This window comes from Phlebotomus argentipes, unplaced genomic scaffold, assembly GCF_947086385.1.
Source record: "Phlebotomus argentipes unplaced genomic scaffold, Phlebotomus argentipes genome assembly contig_15, whole genome shotgun sequence".
NCBI classification, from domain to species: Eukaryota; Metazoa; Arthropoda; class Insecta; order Diptera; family Psychodidae; genus Phlebotomus; species Phlebotomus argentipes.
In genome coordinates, this window is record NW_026776181.1 from 12,882,951 (window position 1) to 12,896,845 (window position 13,895).

The 13,895-nt window shown below is 39.7% G+C and overlaps 4 protein-coding genes across 11 annotated transcripts in view; 2 read left to right on the top strand and 2 right to left on the bottom strand.

Moving 5' to 3' along the window:
* Positions 1–5,977, bottom strand: part of LOC132261799 (disks large 1 tumor suppressor protein) — a 34,787-nt gene extending 28,810 nt beyond the window's left edge. For 4 of the 8 annotated variants that reach the window (XM_059760776.1, XM_059760774.1, XM_059760770.1 and 1 more), the window contains exons 1-2: positions 5,203–5,977; positions 1,565–1,696 (exon numbers count right to left, since the gene is read on the bottom strand). In XM_059760776.1, coding sequence (XP_059616759.1) covers positions 1,565–1,696; positions 5,203–5,221 — 151 coding nt within the window. In that variant the 5' untranslated portion in view covers positions 5,222–5,977. Of the gene's footprint in view, positions 1–1,564; positions 1,697–3,073; positions 3,155–5,202 lie in introns of all 8 variants that reach the window. The other 4 variants (XM_059760773.1, XM_059760771.1, XM_059760777.1 and 1 more) reach the window with 4 other exon arrangements.
* Positions 5,978–6,032: 55 nt separating this feature from the next.
* On the top strand, positions 6,033–6,956 carry LOC132261805 (transmembrane protein 126A). The gene is made up of 3 exons (XM_059760795.1): positions 6,033–6,249; positions 6,314–6,485; positions 6,541–6,956. Exons 1-3 carry the CDS (start codon positions 6,128–6,130, stop codon positions 6,910–6,912), a joined length of 666 nt encoding a protein of 221 aa, XP_059616778.1. The 5' UTR covers positions 6,033–6,127; the 3' UTR covers positions 6,913–6,956.
* A 1,392-nt stretch (positions 6,957–8,348) lies between these two features.
* LOC132261804 (uncharacterized protein CG5902) lies at positions 8,349–10,246 on the bottom strand. Its single transcript, XM_059760794.1, has 4 exons — positions 9,448–10,246; positions 9,039–9,124; positions 8,720–8,823; positions 8,349–8,660 (listed from the first exon to the last, which is right to left on the bottom strand). Exons 1-4 carry the CDS (start codon positions 9,669–9,671, stop codon positions 8,349–8,351), a joined length of 726 nt encoding a protein of 241 aa, XP_059616777.1. The 5' UTR covers positions 9,672–10,246.
* Positions 10,247–12,094: 1,848 nt separating this feature from the next.
* The window catches only part of LOC132263315 (acetylcholine receptor subunit alpha-like), a 43,760-nt gene continuing 41,959 nt past the window's right edge, over positions 12,095–13,895 (top strand). Inside the window, exon 1 of the mRNA XM_059763016.1 lies at positions 12,095–13,082. The gene's annotated coding sequence lies outside the window, so the exon portion shown is untranslated. The remainder of the gene's footprint in view (positions 13,083–13,895) is intronic.

The following is a 13,895-nucleotide window of genomic DNA, read 5'->3' on the forward strand; positions in this document are numbered from 1 at the left end:
TTGGCTTCGTTCACATAATAATGCTAATCCTTTCGTGCTTATAAAAAAGCGCATAGTTTGTGGCTAGCAAAGGGTGAAATTTACAATGTAAATCTCTTTTAACTACCTATTTTCAAACCACCTCACATTGTATACCCAGTATAAATGCTGCGCCAACAGGGAGCAGGAATAAATTTCCTTTCCTAATTATTCCCGCATGAAGGTACAACTCTTCATTTGCTTCCCCCGCTTCCCCCCATTTTACCTCAACCACATTACACGCATGTGGAAAACAAAGGGATTTTTCATTGTCTTAGGAAAATGCTAACCAATGGCGGCATTGAAGGGTGATTGATAGCTGCACAATATACATTGTTTAAGCTGATATTTGGTAAAGTTTCCTAAATTTTCCACTCCCTTTCATCCCTTATACGTATTGGTCTCCTTCGCTGTTGGGGACTTTATCGAAAAGTTCTCCCAGTGGATGAATTTGTAAGTGATATATTTCTATAAATAGAACAAACCAATATCACAATATTCTCCTACGGGAAAAGCCATACCTTTTCTCTCCTCTCAACCATGTACATGCTTTCACCTCACATTGGCGTTGCTATGGCTTTTCCCATACAGTCACATTGAATTTTCACAGAGTGACGTCATGTGGATCCTTTAACGTTTCTCCCTTCGCTATTTTTCAATTCATTCGGGACTCTCTCTCTCTCTCACACACTCTCTTTCCCTCTCTCTCTCTCTTAATCGCTCTTCCCAGCATTCGACGCTGGAAAATCATTGAGGCTCTGCTGCATGGCAAAAATGGAGCTAAAATGAGAGATTTTCTTCTCTTTGATTCACATGATGACGTCTCTTTCTGAGAGTTTTCCCATTGGTGACGTCATTTTCCGATATATTCACTCGTATCATTTATTTTGACAATGGGAATGGAGGAAAAGCGTCATGTGTAATAACATGAAAATAAATTAAACTCCATTTGTCCACCACCAATTACATCTCAAGGCATTCAAAAGCATCTGGCCGCAGAGATATTGTTAAACAAGAATGATTGATATCTGTATACTCTGTAGATAAATTAAAATAACGTATACTTTCTATATTTGCATTAGTTGAGAGCTCATTAAGTCTATCATTTCATCATATGCTTGCTTTTTCTCCTCTAATTGAAAAGGACCTAAATAAACCAATGAAGTGAAAAAATCTGCACTGTCTGCAGAATTTCGAATAGACAAACATAAATAATTTCTAAGCTGATTCAATAATTTCAACGATTGGCATGACACACTATTTAAAACAACGTTTTCTCAGCAGATTCAATGCTTGTAGAGAAAAGCAAATAAACATGAGGGAATATGTTGGATAAACAACTTCATTCATTGACCTCCTAATCGAAGTGAATGCATAATAGTTAAAATTAATTTAAGCTGAGAGTAAAGAGAATTTAGATTCGTCAAATTTGTTACGCCATCACCGCACCACTAGTTCACATGTGTTTTGCGAAATGCTTTCGGCACAACGAAACCGCATATTTGAGAAAAGAGCCACAATTTATCAGAATTTATGGACAACTCACCGAGAAGTGCTTGGAAGAGACGAGACTTGAAGATTCGAATCACTCTCTCAATGGCAATCCTCAGGGCACGATCCTGCGGAGCCGACAGTCTCGAATGATAATCCTCGAGCAGTTCCAAAGCCCGGTGAGCCTCTGTAGATTATCGTTGAAGAAGGAAGAAAACAAATTCATTAAATATGTTATCAAGTAACTCACTTTTCACGGTTTTTTAGCAATTTTTCATTTGTTCAACGAAAAATCTCTCGCAGAGAGACTCGATAATACGAAGCTGTGCAATGACTCTCTCAAATAACATCTACTCAGTATGAAAGCTTGTAATTACGATTAAACTCATCACAGTAATTTGCGGTGATTTCAGAATTCATCAAACTTCCGGTCGACGATCTTCTTCTCACTTGATTTGCACCCCAAAAGTCTCTGATAATTCCAATAAACTGATAAAAGGACACAAATACTTGCGGAAAAGTCATCATCGCGCGTCTGATAGCAATTGATGTTTATCACCTTCCTGCTAATCGTCAACTGATCGGTCAATTGTACTTTTGTCATGCTCATTTAAGATCGTTCATCGTTCCTTTTCTTCTCCACCACCTTTGAAATCTTCGCCATTCACACTCATGAGATAATTTTCACAAGCTAACGCTCACTGCAACAATTACTACAAGTACATATAATTAGGTTTGCACATTTTATTTTTGGTCATGTGTCCTCCTTCTCAACACTCCCTCCCCTGCACTCAATTAGCCGATGTGTGGTGACCTTTAGTCTCAACATCAAAACATCATAACATCAATTTATGTGAATTTTCAAGTAATATTTTTGCAAGTATTGACGAATTTCACATGTACGCTCGCTTTATCTACAATATGATATTGAATTAATGCCAATTTTTTCCTTCTACATTTCAGCAACGACGAAAATGCGTCTTCAAGTATCAATGACAAATTGTATTCACTGTCCAGATCAATTATTTTGAAGATTAATTTGCACCCACATACATTTTCATTGTACTTTTTCTTCAGTAAATAAATTCACCCCCCGTAACAATGTCATTATTATACATTGAAAGCGATATCTTCTCAATATCCCTTCAACTCTGCAACATTGATCCACATCAACCTTCCGCGCTTCAGTGTTCTGTGCATTGGCTAAAGTGATGAAAATGTTACAAAAAGAGCTAAAGTGAAAAATAGACGAATAAAATCTACAATCTAGACTCACAATTTATGACATGATGTCATAAAATGCCGAATCTAGAACAATTTTCATTTCTTTTCTTCACTTACGCCCAAAAATGTCTGTTTTTTCGTACATTGCTGCTGTTGTTGGTGGACAAAAATAAAAAAGAAGCATTCAGAGGAAAAAATCAATTGATTGTGTGACAGAATTTCATGTGCATTGGAAAACCCATAGAATGTTATTTTTAGAAAGAAACAGAAAAATACAGAAATTATTAAGAAGGAAAGACTGCGAAAGAAATATTATTTCGGCTTTTCATTGTAAACTCACCCATTTTCATTCATTTTCTTCTCTCTCACAAAATTCTGTCAATATAAATTTTCATGATATCTCTTTTTTTTGCGTGGACATCTACACAGTGACTCATTGGGGAAAATAAAGAAAAAAGAGGATTGAAAAGTACAGTACAGACAAGGAAGATTTCAGCAACAATCATGTGTTTACAGCACATTTTATTATGTAGTAATGCTTCTAGGGCGAAATGTGTGTAAAAAAAGACTCCACAAATGAGTTCTTTGTCCTTGTACCTACTCATATAATCAAGATATTTTAACATAATTATACGACGAGTTTATTATTTTCACAAATAAATAGCCACAGATTGTGCGACAGAGATTTCGCGAAAAGAAAATTTTAAATACAAGAAAGTTTTACTATTACAACAACTTTTAATATTGAAGAAATTTGCATGGAAATTAAACTTCTTACAAAAATTATTCACAGATGATCTTCGTCTTGAATCTAATTTAATAAGTTCTCCAATTGAACAACGCCACACCAATTATTTCCAATACTCGCATGGTCTGATTTATGCTCGCTTTAGGACAAGGTGTCAACACGTGAAATGCATAATATCATCTGCAAATGCAATTGTATACGAGCGACACTGCAAAGTGACGATATTTAAATGAATGAGCAGAGCAGATGAAACTGAGCTGATGAGGAGTATAAGGAGTGCAGCATGGGTATAAATGGAATTAATGCAGAAATGTGATTGGGAGGCAGTGTGGAGCATAATTGACAAGCACTCCTGGGGATGAGAATATGGTTAAATAATCGATTGTGCCCACTGACTCATTCATTCACAGTGGATTCTGTCTATTTTTAGACAAACCCATGTACATATTTCTTCCTTTTTTCACCGCTGAATTTATGTAGGTGAAACCTAATAATAATAATAATCAGTTGGACGGTCAGAGTGAAATTACATTAATAATAAGTGGGTGGTGTGTATTTCACGAGCTTTTTCACTCTCCTCTTTTTTTTCCTTTTGCCTTTTACCATACATTCCTCAGACTATCGTAAAAATTCCAATGAGACACTGAGAAAGTGTGAGTGTGTGTCTCAATAGCCGGGTTCTCTCGGAAAATTCATGGTGTGGGAAAAGGAAAAGTGTCTCAGTGTCATGAGAAAAGTCACACAGCAGCTGAACAGACGAAACAATATAAAGTCATCCAAAAATGCTTCGTGTGACTCTCTCACTTTTCTTGCTCTCAATTACAATTTTACAAACGAATTTATAAATAATTATTGAGCCTGGGGTGACAATTTCACACAAAAATGTTTGCCTTTTATCGCCCCTTCTCTTCATTTCTTTCATTCGCTCCTCATGAGGAAATGTGATGCGGTAAAAGGAAAAGTCAAGTGGCGAAGACACATAGAATTTCCCTGTCTATCACAGATTGAGAATTCTTCTTCTTGATATTTTCATAACGAATGAAATGTTGAAATATTTTATTGATTCACACCACCTCCCCTGGGAAATGTAAAGGGAAAGTTTTCCGTTGATGGAAACTCGTGGGAATTCAGTTCATTCTATCTCCAAGCGCACTCTATCGTTCGGAAATTACAAAGGAACACTGACATTGTAAAAAGGATGTAATGTATGTATGTCTCGAATTCTGAGAGAAATACATTTTCATCTGCCTTTTCAATTGCAAAAACCATTTATATTGTCATAGAATAAAATATTTTCCATGTTTATCAAATTGGATGTTTGCATATGTGATCATTTCACGGACTATTGACTGAAATATTTATTAATAGTTGAATGATTATAAAATATTTATTTTGTGGAAAACTCGTTATCAAAAATCTCTTTTTTTTCATTTTCGTTCTTCTGGCCATGATCACTCTGTATTTTCCGTGCAAATTTCCCGGAGAATTTACTATATGTATGTAGTCTTCTGATGAAGCGAAATCTCTCTCTTTCATCCCTATCGCGCTCTTAATTCATAGTGTGAATCTGTTTGATTGTGGCACAAAGATAAGGTAAACAGAGTTTCTTGAGAAGTTGCAGTCTAAGCACAAATTTATCAAGAGAGCGACACCACTCATGAAACATAGCCACACTCGATGATTCGATTTGCCGATGAATTTTGCATGAGAGGCACTTTTACCTTGCTTCTTCACTGGCATCTTCCTTGTGTGCTTCTCCACTGCTGGTGAAAATGCCCAGAGAGTGTCTCTGAGTCGAAAAACTGCAATTTTCTTCACTTTTATCTCCTCCTATTCCTGTGCCTTCCTGCAATTTATCTCCGGACAGCACCTTTTTGCCTCTCTCCTGCGTACAGTGTCATTCTTCACGCTTTTCCATCCTCCGGAAAGGATTATCACGCTGGAACAACGTCTTTACTCTCCCGGGGATGCCACTACAATGTGAGATGCACACTTGCGAGGGGTCAGTGAGAGCGGATACGAAGGAAATGGGTGCCACAGGAGACTTTGCGAGGCACAGTGAAAATCCACCCCTTGCACCACCCTCGGCAGCCTAACTCCAGTGGAACCCGTGAAGATGGTGAAGATTGAAGTCCTCCGTCACCGTGTGAGACACTCGGGGAATTTTTCACCTGCTCTTCGACCCAATTTTCCTCAACTTTTCCGACGTCGTTCGCACACACACGCACACTTTTGGGGTACTCTCCCTCTCCTACTCTCGCGCCACCTTCTTTTTTTCAACCGCACAACTCGAGGGAGGAGAAATTCGTGGGGTGGCCACCTTTTCCCACCGACTTTTTGCACTCCACACCAATCGCAATGTCTTCTCCGCACGTCCGGACACTTGTTTGACACCCTGAGACTTCACACAGAAACGAATGTGAGCAAGAAATTGAGGGAAAAGAGTGGAAAAATTGAATTTTCACAGAGCAGGAGTACTAAACACGACACTAGCGCCAACCATCGGGTGCGCGCGTGCGCCCATTTTTTTCACCACGGCGCTGTCACCATCTGACAGCATTCTGACATGCGCGGTGAATTTCTCGCCTTACATAACCTCAAAGCGGATGGTGCAGGAAGTTCGCGGTGTTTTGAGAATCAGATTCAATGGATTTACTCGTGAAATTCAAGTTTCCACGCGAGGAGTACGATGATAGAGAACTCACCGAGCAGAAAATGCTCGCTCTGCAGTATGAAATTATCAATGATTGGAAGAAAAAGAAAGAAACGTGAGGAAGAAGTTTTCCCCGGTGTGTCATCTTATACAATCAGAAGGTGTTTTCTCCTTTCCAGGGACTATTTAATCAATGGACCACCAGCTCTGGGCATTGTTGGAGCACTGTGTGGTATTTATGTGAACAGTTACTATCGTAGGAAATTGAAATTAAGATCTTTTGGCAGAGGAACCTCTTACTTGCCAATCGTTGTTCTACCAGCTCTTGTGGCTCCTGTGGTTCACAAAGTGGTCAGGAAATGCTGAGTATATGTCTAGAGCTCGTCTCAATATCCTCTCTTAACAGATGATCCAGTCACACCTGCTTCTCAGGCAATACGATTGCCCTGTGTGCATCCAAATCCGCGCTGGACTGCTCCAGGCAGCCGTGGCAGGAGTATATCCAGCAATTCTGGCTCCATTGGCCAGCTTCATGTTCGCTACGCGACACTTCACCTACAAACTCCCGTCCATCACGCAAAGCCCCATGGAAGTGTTTCAATTGTGGAAAAAACTCACGCGCCCTATTGCCCTGCCTCTCTTAGGAATCTGCTTTGGCAATTACTTATTTGGCATGTACATCACTTCCAGGCAGATAGAGGACTTCCACTCAATCATGATACAAGTGGACAAGGCCACATCTCGTCTAGAGTCTGGTCTAGATGGGAATGTCTCATAATGGACGCAGTGTGGCATCAAAGTAAATAAATGTAGAATTGTCTTTTTGGAAAAAAGTTTGTCATTTTATTCGTTAATGTCTGAGAAAAAACGCTAACGCCAAAATTTACAAGGATTCCTTCGCACATTCTTTTCATAATTTCACTCTTGGTGATCAATGTGGCTTTTCCATGCGATGGAAACCGCGGCAGTGAAATATTCTGCTCATTCGCAGAGAATCCTCAATTTGCATTTTACTCTGCGTTCCATTCTAAATTACTAACACACGATATTTCTTAGCGATCAGTTTCTACATCGAATTTTCCCACCCGAAAATAATTTTTTATGTCTTTAAAACACTTTTTTTTTGTTATTCCTACACTCGAACACACTGCAATAGATCCGTTTAATTAACTATTTTCCACACACGACACGATGAAAGTATGTTAAACAGTTTGTTCTGAAAAGTCACATTTTGAGCGAGAAATTACAAATAATGTTGGAGATGAATAGCTTTTACACAAGGAAGACGAAACTAAGTGAAATGCCGATGAGCTTAAAAGATCTATATAAAGGCTTTAAATTACATATAATATGAACCTATTGCAGATTAATCGAGTGCTTTCACCCTCGCTTTTTATTTTCTTACCTTTGTAACGTATTAAGCTTAGTCAATAGTCATTAAGAACGATTACACTTTTACAGCTACATTTTCACACATAGCAGAAACAAAGGTTGATTCATTTTTTTGGTAACAACTCAAAAAAAATTCGGGCTACAGAGTTTTTGAAAAGAGTTAGACTTTCAGGTACCCAATATTTTAGCCAGGAGCTGTTTGTTTTTCCAATATCTTTTTTGTGACTCATCGCCCTTGTCCGTTTATTTAAAAAAGAACGATCCTAAGATTCCTTTTTGTCCTGAAATTGCGTCGCTTTTTGTGTGTGATTTAATTAGAAAATTTATTATCATCTTTTAATAAATTTAATCATGACTATTTCCTATTTTTTTTGGATTTACGAGCAGTAAGTAGATTATGAAACGAAAATAAGAACGAACAGGAGTAAGAGTTGAAAATTATTCTAGCAACTATTTTTTTTAACGTTATGTGAAGTATATATTGTAGTGGTTATTTCATCATTTTAATCAACTTGTCGCAATTATGTAAGAATTAGTTTTGTTAATCGCTTCGCTTTTTTTTATTCTAAAGTCTCTCTAAACGTTCAAAAATATAATTTTAGTATTATTCCGCATAATTTTTCTCTCCCTTCCCATTTTCTTTATGATCCTAGTAAATCCTCCTCTCCATTTCTCTTATTCTTGGTACTATTATTCATGCCTCGATTGATCCCCCAAACATTCCCTATGCAAAATAATAGAAAAAAATACCTCGCGACTATACTAATATTCCTTTCTCTCGGCTGCACGACGGAGAGAGATGTCTGAACCACGCGCATGTGGTTAGCATTGCATTTTGCCGTACTGTGATTGTCTCTCGAGAATCTCACGGTACTCGTTGTACGTCATGTGCACCTCCTGCGATCGGTAGCGCGTCAGCTTGATGCCGCGCCGAATCTCGGGGGTGATCTGGGCACGGAAGCCGCCCTTTCGCAGCAACGAGTCGATGGTCTGCGTCTGATCCCAGCCCTGCTCTGTCGCCACTTGCGGCAAGTACGTGGCGGTGCGCTTGCAGCCGCGCTCGTTCAGGAACTCTATCCGGATACCGTGAACGCCTAGAACCCAGTCTAAGTATCCTCGAGCCTCTTCGAATCCCTGTCAAGATATTTGACAATCAGTCGATCGGGCGATGCTTGGGCAAATGTAATTTTCACCTGAAGAATTGATACGGAAACGGTCAGTCTTGGAAATTCATCACGGGTAATTGGCGAAAATCTCGAATCCTTGAGAGCACTTGTTATTGCATATTCACGGAGTCCTGAGAAAGAAAAAGAAAAGCCACAGTGATTTCAGATTTCCAGTAAGAGGAATAAAAAAGAAATATTTTTATTTTGCATGAACATGACAAACGCTGTTTGATAAGTGATTACGTTTGTCTGGCTTGAAAAAAAAACGAACAGACAACTAAAATTTCTAATTATACATTCATGCATTTCATTTGGATCTAATCTTTTGAGAAAAATATGTTTTTGCCTGAGTGTAAGTGCATAGCGCTGAATGTTCCTATACAACCGCGAAGTCTGCGGTCGCGTCCGATCTTCCAGGTCACAAACAATGGGCTGAAAGACAAGAAAGACTCTTCTTAGCAAATATTTTCAAGAAAAACTAGTGTATTTTCTTGGGACAGGCGGAAAAGGGAAGGAAAAAAGGCCCTTGTTCAAAGCACTCTCCGTACGAGTGTGGTTGGAGTCCCGGGTAAATGTCAACGAACTGAGCAATCGCCCTGAACAACAAAGGAGTACTTTACGGTCACTTTCAAGTGCCTATAATACATTAAATCTCCCATTTTTCCTGAGATTTATCCGCGTGAGGTGTTAAAGAAGCATTTGAAGACATTTCTGTAAAAATTGCGTGCACACAAGTCGGACTCTTGGCAACTTACAACGCTTCATTGGTGAACAGGGGATCCGCAGGACCTTCGATGTTGTTCAGCTCGCAGTAAAGCACTTCGAAGCAGAAGAAGCACATGTCTGGAGATGCGACACTCTCCACGAGCTCCCCATTGCTGTGCCCATTTGTTGAACCATGTCCATTCTGATGGGAGTAGTTATTGGGCTGGTTCAGCTTTTGCTTCTTTGTACCGCAGCAACTCGCGCTTGACGCCATTTTCGCCTTGTTGACCTGCGAGACCGTGTCTTGTCCTCTCGTCAGAACCGTAAATCTCTTGTGGAATTCGCTCTTTCTCAGTCTCCTTGCCTTCCTTCTGGCTCTTCTCTCTTCACTTTTAAATTCACTTTCACTCGTGAATTTCTTGTCAGTTTTCCTCACTCTGTGATGCAACACAAAGAAACTGATTCAGACGTTGTCTCTCAAAAAGTAACACAGCAGATCCTCAGGGACAGGCGTGCGGGGGAATCAACTCTGGATGTGTGGCCTCGTCGCCCACGGGAAGAATGAAGTCGCTGTGTGAGGGGGAGGGTGGGTGGAAGAGGAGGACTTTTCCGTGAAAGACAAAAGAAAGGCGTGGAGTGAAAATTCGCTCTAATCCCTCCGCACGACCTCTGAACACGCACAATTTCACGCAAATTCAGCACTATTGCATTCACTGGGCATCACGCGAGTGAGTTTGAACTATAAATTGAACATAAGATAATTTCTAGGGTGACTTTTCAGGCTTCTTCTCAGATTCATTTTTCACAAAAGAGGGCCATTGATAATTCGGGCTGCCACACGCGCAGCTGTCAGAAACAGACTGGGGTTACCGTGTGCGATACTCATCGATTTCCGTTGCGCGAGACATCTGGCGCAGAAATTGTCCGTTTCAAATTCTGCGAAAATTGAAACCGAATGTATTGAATGATTTTTATGTTATCAAATGATTTGATCCATAATGATATTTTATAATGTGGAGAGGGTGATGCTTTCGTGTTTTATTCATATTTTTGCAAAATAAAAAAAAAACGTTACAAATTGTGTCCATAATTTTGCTAGAGCGGATTCGTGAAACCCATTCAAAATTCCCATTTTCGTCTGATAGGATTCAATTGCGCTCTGCAGCCTAAAAGGGTTGAAGAGGGGAAGGAATGGCATGACCCACCGATGGGGGCACAATAAATATTTATGGGTGGCAAACAACGGTGCATGAGCTAATAAATTTGAATTTGTGTCTGAAATCATCTTCATCACTGCCACACAAGCTGTCCGGGAGTGAATATTTGCGCTCTGTACGAGACTCTCTAGCAGTGTTGGGGATTGAAAAGTGTCCACATCCACAGGGTTTCGGTTGGGAGGAGTCATATTTCTCAGGCAGGAGAAAAGCCACAGAGTTGACACGGGAATTCCTCTGGAAAAGCCGCACACACAAATTGAGAGGTCATGCTCAGCTCGAGAAGGGTTCCTCCGGAAAAATGATCCGCCACGATGAGAGGTTGAGACAGAGTTGAGATGATTGTAGTTCTGACAGATAATCATCGTCGTAAATCAGGAGATATAATTGTAAATCTATTAGTAAAATTCTCAACAACTCCGTCGCATAATGTTTCCTAAGAAATGATCGATTTATGCATAATTTATATGCAATATCTCACGTTGACACATGCAAGACGTTATTTTAAGTCCATCCGTGCACCGAAGAGTGCAGAAAGGCAAGATGTGATTTTCTTATCTGACGCGTTGAAAAATGAACATGGAAAATGGGGGCGAAACCTCATCTTTCTTCCCTTCAACTCTTATCTCGCCCGTCTCGTCCATTTAATATAAATTGCTCAGGATTCTAGGAATTTTATTTTACACTTATACAAAATCCACTGTGTCGCGCAATTTGTGAGCAAATATTTTGTAAGTTGACTTTTCTACCTGTGAATATTGTCCCAAATTTAATACTACGCGAATTGCTGACTCAAGTGACAATTTATGTAACTGATATTGTACTAAATTGTTTACTCTAAGCAGGTTAAATGCATAAAGTGGTGAATGAATTGTCTCGCTAGACAATCAATTTCCCTTCCAAATGTGTGGACACTTCAGGTGTGAATGATACGAACTTTTTTTTACTGTAAAGATCATGATAAACACACAGTCATTGGGTGGTTTGCCATCAATTGAAAGTAGGGCTTAGAATTCAGGTATTGGCGACAGTTCTGCTTTTGATTTGTCATCTAAAAAATCATCTGTGAGAGTGGTTTGAAGGTAATTCCGATGGGGTGTTGTTCCATGGAGAAGGGATGAAAGCTGGAGAAAATTGAGCAAATCCTTCAAATGCTCCATTCAGGATGCGCCTGCGATGTACCAGGGCGTCGCCATTTCTCTCGCGCTCTCGCAAATTCATTCTCTCTCCCACGAGGATGTGTGAATCTGAGGAATTCTTCTCTGAAACTGGTGTTCCGAAGAAGTGTGTTTTTTGCCAGTTAATATTGAAAACAAATCCTCTCGCTCTCCACGGCCAAAACGCTCCTCTCCAGCACCGTCTGCTCTCCCTCTCTCTCTTCCTCTCATTTGTGATGTGACTGTATGGAGGGAAAATCCTTCGGGGTGTCTCTCAGGACTATGGGAAAATGCAGCAGGACTCAGTCGTGTGTATTCATTCACACTGAACAGACACCTAGAGGCGAAGAGGTGCTCTTCGGCAGATAGAGTATCACTCTGTGGGTCGTTCAAATCAAAAGTACACACACACAAAATTGCAGAACGGATAGAAGAGAAATTATAGGAAAATTCTGTTGAATTTTTAGTGACTGACCAGACAATTGTAATTCAGATCGTCATAAACTAAACTGAATTCATTGAACAGTGCAAAATTTTCACGAGATTTTTCTCTGGTTCATCGGCGTGTGTGGAGGATTTTCCGACAGAATTTCATACTGAGTGTGTGTATGTGTCGGCTGTAGAAAGGAATTTTCACATGTTTGAGATTTTCCATCTGGTCAGGCGGGAGGGTTGAGAAGAAAAGTGACTGAAAGATACTGAAAAATGAATTGGCAGGGACAATAGAGCGACCACGAAAGAGTCGAAATATTTTCCTCCATGTGATCATTGAGAGAACAGAAGCGGAAAAGTCGAGCTTGAGAACATCGGTGTGGTTGGCAAAAACTGTGAATAATATAGAAGTGAGTTTATCTGCAAAATATTCTAAAAATTGAGCAATTTTCCCCGAGAACTGCCTTCTAGAAACATGTGAAAGTGTGTCTGCCGAAGGGAAAGTGAATACGATTTTAAAGTTACACACTCTCTCTCGCTCTCTTGCAACTGAAAATGCATAAATTGAGTGTGGTGTGATAATTTGCGAAAAAAGAGTGTTTCCTGCTTAAGAACACACACTGAAGAAGGGCGCGGAGAGTTATATCGAAGGAAAAAAAAACATCGATAGAGGGAAAACGAGGAGAAAATTGCAGCAGATGTTGATGAAGCTTTTTATCACCATCTCATGCTTCTCCACGGTGGTTGGGAAATAAATCGAAAATATTACCACTCAGGAAGGCAGAGTTTGCTCTCCTTGTCATCCACGAAGGAAACACTTGAGCACCTCTGGAAGGCAAACAAGAGATTCTGTGGCGTGGAGAAATAAACAGGCGATATCATGTGAGTGTCTGGTATGACATATTAAGTGAATTTATTCCGTAAATATAAATACATTATTCAGCCTTATTGACCTTTTTATCACCTCATTCGCGAATGAAAAACGGGACATTTATCGGAAATCTCGTAGTGAGAGCGAGAGAGAGCGTGTGGGAGAGAAAAGGAGTTATTGTGATTTTGAGAGACAGCGTGAGAAGGACAAATTCTTATGTAACACAGATATTCTGCTGTGAAAGATGCCTCCCACGAAGGGATAAATTCTTTTTTTCTGTCAGTGATAGCTGAGAATTACAAGTGTTTTTCTTTCTTTTTTTCACCCTAATCCCACCCATCGACAGTGAACAAATTGCAATATTTTTCTTCAATCTCTGATAACATGATGTCTTCCCCTCCCGCCATCGACGAAAATCCATACTTTCCCTCTGTCTACACTACCCTTGGGAGGAGATTCTCTCCGAAGAGTAGTGCATATTTTCTCCTTACATTCCCCGAGGAATAGATTTTTGAATGTAAGTCATCTGTGATTGATAGCAGGGAGATGTCTTGGCATATTTTTTCTCCAGAAAGTCTGGAGTACAAAAGGGCAGAAGTCACAGGGAATAGACGTCTATCCACCTTAGAATTTTCCACTTAATTGCAAATCAGTCATCGATACAGATCAATATGAGAGCAATTTTGACACATTTGATGTGATTAGAGAATAATTGAAACTAATATGAAATAAGCGCATTTATGAGCCTCCATATTTAATATAGGCTTGCGTGTGATTATTTGTGTGTTAAAGTGCTTTGGCAAAACCTATTCAATTGTTAGGCA

Coding starts and splice junctions, on each gene's coding strand:
- LOC132261804 (XM_059760794.1), bottom strand. CDS start 9,671: ATGGCGTCAAGCGCGAGTTGCTGCGGTACAAAGAAGCAAAAGCTGAAC. Junction 9,125..9,447: donor CTGTTCACCAATGAAGCGTT/GTAAGTTGCCAA, acceptor CTTGTCTTTCAG/CCCATTGTTTGTGACCTGGA. Junction 8,824..9,038: donor CGCTATGCACTTACACTCAG/GCAAAAACATAT, acceptor TTTCTTTCTCAG/GACTCCGTGAATATGCAATA.
- LOC132261805 (XM_059760795.1), top strand. CDS start 6,128: ATGGATTTACTCGTGAAATTCAAGTTTCCACGCGAGGAGTACGATGAT. Junction 6,250..6,313: donor TGGAAGAAAAAGAAAGAAAC/GTGAGGAAGAAG, acceptor TCTCCTTTCCAG/GGACTATTTAATCAATGGAC. Junction 6,486..6,540: donor CTCCTGTGGTTCACAAAGTG/GTCAGGAAATGC, acceptor CTCTCTTAACAG/ATGATCCAGTCACACCTGCT.